The 6,000-nt window shown below is 37.1% G+C and overlaps 1 protein-coding gene across 1 annotated transcript in view; it reads right to left on the bottom strand.

Annotated features, from left to right (window-relative positions):
* Window positions 1-1,602: 1,602 nt before the first annotated feature.
* The window catches only part of LOC138714688 (soluble guanylate cyclase 89Db-like), a 111,109-nt gene continuing 106,711 nt past the window's right edge, over window positions 1,603-6,000 (bottom strand). Inside the window, exon 12 of the mRNA XM_069846751.1 lies at window positions 1,603-1,903. Within this exon, the coding sequence (XP_069702852.1) occupies window positions 1,772-1,903 (132 nt within the window). The 3' untranslated portion in view covers window positions 1,603-1,771. The remainder of the gene's footprint in view (window positions 1,904-6,000) is intronic.

The raw sequence follows: 6,000 nt of genomic DNA, 5'->3' as shown, positions 1-6,000 counted from the left end.
TAACTTCTATGATAAAATGTCTAGCTTTCATTAATCAGGTAATCTTGTCGTACTTTAATTTTTATTGTAATTGTAATTGTAAATTTAATATTAATTGTAATCTTATTGTTCATGTTATAGTTGTAATCCTCTGGTAGAGGGGCAGAGAAGGCCTGACGGCCTTATCTCTACCAGGTTAAATAAATAAATCTAAAATCTAAAATCTAAAACATGTGTTAAGTACATTTTTTTGGCCAAATTGAGTTAAGTAAAAAATCGAACTCCTGTGAGATGTATCTTTACTGTGCACAAATGTGGGAAGTGAATAACAAGATTTTCCTATGTTATTGTCACTTTTTGAGAATAGATATTCATTGAAGTGAATTAAGGAAAATAAAAACCTGTTTTTCTCAAAAGTAAGAAATTAGCACTTACCACATGTGTGCACTAAGCCATGATGTAGTTATTACACGATTTAAATAATAACACCATTGGTTACCAGTACTTAATCTTGTGTAAAATCCTGTCTGAACAACTGTTTTGTTTTGTAATTATTTTCCAATGTTTTTCCGAATACTTATGTTTCATTAATTTTTATTCTATGTCTCAGTATTATAATGTTAATGCACGACTTAAAATAATTTATCCATTATATTATATACAATAAAAAGGATCAATTTTTAAAACGATTAGGATAATCATATAACCTCAATTTCTCCATACCCAACTACATTTAAAAATGATCAACTCGTTCAATATCAATAATACATCCTCATGGTACATGAGGCTAACTTTTGACATGTTACTGTTCAGTTAGGTAGGTATTTATTTGTTAATAGTACATGTACATAATTTATTTGTTGGATTTTCCCATATAAATCACTGATGTGTGGTGTGTATAGAGAAATCGTATTCATATTTCACTGCTCTTCAATATTTTCTGTTAATTTTTATCGGTGTGACAAAATATCGGTGTAATTCATGCATATTGTGCTTACGTATCGATATAAAATATCAATGTGACTAAATCACCTATAAAAGTCACAGATATTTAATTGTCACAGTCACAGTTGTCACAGATACTTGAAAATATCGTTTAAGCTCATCTCTACTTGCAACGCAAGTGATCTGTTTACGTTTTCCCGCCATTTCTGATCATTAGGGTAGATGGATGGATGGATGGATGGATGGATGGATGGATGGATGGATGGATGGATGGATGGATGGATGGTTGGATGGATGGATGGATGGTTGGATGGATGGATGGATGGATGTATGGTTGGATGGATGGATGGATGGTTGGATGGATGGATGGATGGATGGATGGATGGATGGATGGTTGGATGGATGGATGGATGGTTGGATGGATGGATGGATGGATGGATGGATGTATGGTTGGATGGATGGATGGATGGTTGGATGGATGGATGGTTGGATGGATGGATGGATGGATAGATGGATGTATGGATGGATGGATGGATGGTTGGATGGATGGATGGATGGATGGATGGATGGATGGATGGATGGATGGATATGTATAGGACTTCGTTATTTTTCAGTAGAGGCATTAAATGAAGACATAAGAACTCTCTTGTTCTGTCACCATATATTCTACCAACAGAATAACGCCAATATATAATGTCTTTATTTCAGGTACTGAAGGAATAAATCTGTCACTTACATTAATCAGAAGTCTTAAAACTTTACATCACTGTATATTTTTTAAGAGAAAACTTCCCCTCGTACTGCTGCCGCAATAAATAGAGATCTCCAACTGCAAGAGATATTAGAGTCATTTCTGACTAGACGACTCCAACGATTTTGAGTCGGTGTCTCGGACGTTCTTAACTACTTCGCTCGTTTCTGGCTCTTCCACTGCAGCTGGATTATGCTCTACCCAGTATGTTTCCATCTTGCCTTTGCCCTGAAAGTATTGGATTTGAAAATGTCACTTCAGTTATAAAAGTTAATGAGGAAGTTATAGATTCAGATAGCGACCTACATTTTTGAATGAGCAGCCTGAAGCTTCACAGCTAGATGGTAGTTCTATTAGGGACCGGATTTTTATGTAATATCAAGGTGTGAAATATTTACATATTTATGTAAGAAAAAAAACTGAATATGTACCAAAATATGTAAAATCATGAAAATATTTAATATCAATATCTTTCAGGTATAGGATAGGTAAGACTCTCCAATTGTGATTTCATAGAGCACCCGACTTTTTTACCGCACACTTGACACGTTAATATTTTTCCATCTGTAGTGAAAGTTTCGTCCATCGCAATCCATGATTTTATTTTTTGTCGTTAGTGTTGAAGATACCGGGGCCATTTTATTTACTTAAAAGCAGTAGATAAACTCACGTGCACTTTATACTGTAAGTACTAAAACTAGAGAACTGAGTGAAATGAATGACACAACAGTACTGCAAGCACTGTTTCGCTTTACTGGATTAAGAGAAAATAAGAGGAGATGTGGGACACATGCATTTTAGCTGCTCCCTGTAAGACACAAAGTACTACTAAAACCTCAAACTATAGGCATTTACAAACTGTTGTTTAAAAGGCGGCATTCCTGTCTCATTCAGAAGGGTAGGGTTATTCCAGCCGAGAACCATACTTTCTAATTGTTCGCAATATTCCATTTACGTATAGAGTGAAGCAGTAATTAGGAGAGGGAGAGACCGATTTATTAGCGAAGTGATATCTCCATATTTTTATTACATGTATTCGCGGGGATGTTCTGGCGACTTCGTTAGAATTAACTTCCCACACAGGTGTTTCGTCACTTGTCAGCATCGGACAGATTTAGGGCCACCTTGTGCGTGATTGTATATAGACACTCGGCGATGCGTAAAAGCCGGAGTTAGACTGGACCCGTGGGAAAGCAATTGCAAGCTTGGGTTTTCCAAACAACGGGGTTCTCCAAGATCTACAAACTAATTAGATGTTAGGGGAAATCCAAAGTCTAAATTTGGAGATGACATATTTTGCGCCCAATAAGGAGAGATCTTGGTTTAGCTTATGAGGTCACTTTGGACCAATAGAGAATAGATTTTAGGCCGGTTAAGTGACGTAGTTTTTAACCAATAGGGTAGTTAGTTTTAGCGTAGGATAGGTTTTTATAAATAAGGGTGACGGGGAGCGGAGAGAATTACAACGTCTCATCGTGTCGGCGGCCCTACATACAGGGCACAATCACTACTCCTTTTCGTGTCGACGGCCCTACATACAGGGCAGAATAACTACTTCGGTTCGTGTCGACAGGATAACTACTTTTCTTCGTGTAGACGGCTCGACATCTTTTTTTCGTGTCGGCGGCCCAACTTAATAGTCTTTCTTCCGGCGAAGACTCGATAGATAGAACTTTGTCATCGGCGAGACCACTCGTCAACGTTTAGGAGCTTCGATCATAGTGTACTGGACAGAGTATTGAATTTATAGTATCGGATAGAGCTTATTCAGAGCCGCCATAGAGTCGATACAGAAGTGCGACCAACGATTGAATTATAAGTCAGCCGGAAATACATACTCTAGGGTTTACCAAGTGAATACGACAATAAACTTATAGTTTTGGAGTTTACACTGCCTTTTATATAAGTAGCCGGCTTGGTATTATTCCCGACATCATCCTATACCACAACAGTAACTCGGCTACCCTGAGTGAATCTCACGCAACACCGAGACGCCCCCCACCCTCAAATGGCGCCCAACGTGGGGCCTCAATAACCACCCACCGTCAAGAGCTACTAAATTTAAAGTAACGAGGTCAAGCAATAACTTGAAAAGCTATTTATTTTAATCTTTCAACATGTTTCCAGTTTGTTCCTTTACTCCAGCTTCTTTTCAGAAGTCGGCTACTTTATTACGGCTCATGTCAAACTTGACACGGATTTTCCCTGGAAGGATTAGGAAGAGGGTGGGTAAGGTTGCAAATTGCATGAGAACGGCTTGTTAAGACGTGTGCAGAACAAATTATAGTTCGAGGTAAATCATGTCGTCCTCGTCCCATCCATCGCATGAAGGCAACGCTACTTTCTGAGTGATTTTTACAATACAAGATAGTTGTATGAGAAAGGTTGCCTTTTGTTCACTCATGTTTACAGTGAGCGGTATGGGGTGAGTGTCTCTATTACTTCCTGGAACTAGGGACGTTATGTTTCATCCTGAAATATATCCTTTCTTGGGTAGGTAAAAAGGCTTTTTAAATCTGTTTATTTCAAATAGTAAACTTCTCCAGCAGAAGTTTCTTTTCCTTTTAGAGAAGTAAAAATGAATAAAAACCCCTAAATATGTAGATTTATGTAATATCAAGCCATAATATGTAATATGGGGTAAATATGTAAAAATATGTAGTATCAAATTTTAATATATTAATGGTAATTACAAGATTCGCATAGATTTGTTATTTATATACGGTTAGGTTGAAAGGAATATAATATGTAATTGCATAAAAATCCGGTCCCTAGTTATTAACATGCTCACAAGCGAAATAGAAAAGCAGCAGTTGCGGCACCTCTAGTATACCATTGATGATTTGATTCGAGCATTGACGCACTTTTGTCTCGGACTGGTAATGATGCACCCAAGATTCATCACCTGTTACGATCCGAGCTAGCGTATCATTCCCTCCATCCTGTCTGCGCGAATAAAGTTGCACTTTTGCCCTCGTAACAATCTCCACTGGCCGACCGAATCGGTGTTCGATACTTGTCCGCCCTTCAGAGAACTTCTGCGCCCAACTGTAGATAGTTTGACGTGACAGGCTATACTCTCCATACACGGGCAGCATTTTTTTATGAATATCTTTTACTGCCAGAACTTTTGCCCAGAAAATTCTCACAACGGAGCGCTGCTCAACTATGGTACACCCGTACAAATGTGCCGCCATCTTGCAACTGCTGCTTCTTTGTTTCACTTGTGTCGTTTGTGTGCATATCTACTATGTTGACACCTTGATAATAATGCCATCTAGCAGGGATGCTTCTGGTATTTATAGAAAATTGTTGGTCGCTACTTCAGTAATTTGTAAATTAATTATTGACCCGCCTGTGTAGGCCTATAATTCGGTTCAAATTTCACAAAATAATAATTTATGCGAGAAATGTAAATCTGTAATTGAAAATACTTAGTTGACAATATTATAATGCAATACAATTACCGAAGTCAATTGTTATAGTTCTAAATCAGGATATAATAATGTTCCCAAAATGCGGCACAAAGAAATCGTCTTTAAATGTTAATTGTTAACTGACAATGTAGCTTATAACAATACAGAATAAGCACCATATATTGTCGGACCATCGGATCTGTGCCCCATCAGCTCTATCGTCGTTCTTGAAAAAGTTAACGCCTGTACTCACTCCATTTCACCCGCTTTCCTCCCACCACGTCAAACAGCAGACCACGAACCTTGCCGAATAGAGATGTTGCCAAACTTCCGTTAAACGGTGTCATAAATAACTGGTCCTCCATGCTACAATATCATTTCTTGCTGATTTACTTCCATAAAAACCACAATAAATTTAAATTTGATCCTCACGAATACCATACCAGACAAAATTACAGTTTCTTTCTAAATATTCCGAAATGCCACACAACTGCCGGATTAAAACACAGCAGAAGTTTTGGACCCAAAATATATAATGAATTAATTAGAGCTTACCCTGAGCTAAGTACACTTGACTCACATAGATTTAAGAAACAAATCAGATTAATCATTTAATTGTTTAAGCTGATTGAGTTAAAAATTGTTACTCTAATATTCATGTACTTTTGTATTTTCTATTTGTATATAGACCCTATTATTACATGCTGTATTATTTTACCATTTATTAATCTTATTGTGCTCAATGAACTCTCGTAATTTTGTGATATATTTTGTATAACTGATCTGAACTGCGCCCGAGCACGAGCTTCTGCTCTTTCGGGCTGCAATGCCTAATGTAGCTCAAGTGTAAAGTATTAAATAAATTATTATTATCATTATTATTATTATTATTATTATTATTATTATTAT

This window comes from Periplaneta americana, chromosome 15 (assembly GCF_040183065.1).
Source record: "Periplaneta americana isolate PAMFEO1 chromosome 15, P.americana_PAMFEO1_priV1, whole genome shotgun sequence".
Taxonomy (NCBI): domain Eukaryota; kingdom Metazoa; phylum Arthropoda; class Insecta; order Blattodea; family Blattidae; genus Periplaneta; species Periplaneta americana.
The sequence above is the reverse complement of the archived record's forward strand: the minus strand, read 5'-3'. Positions and strand labels throughout refer to the sequence as shown.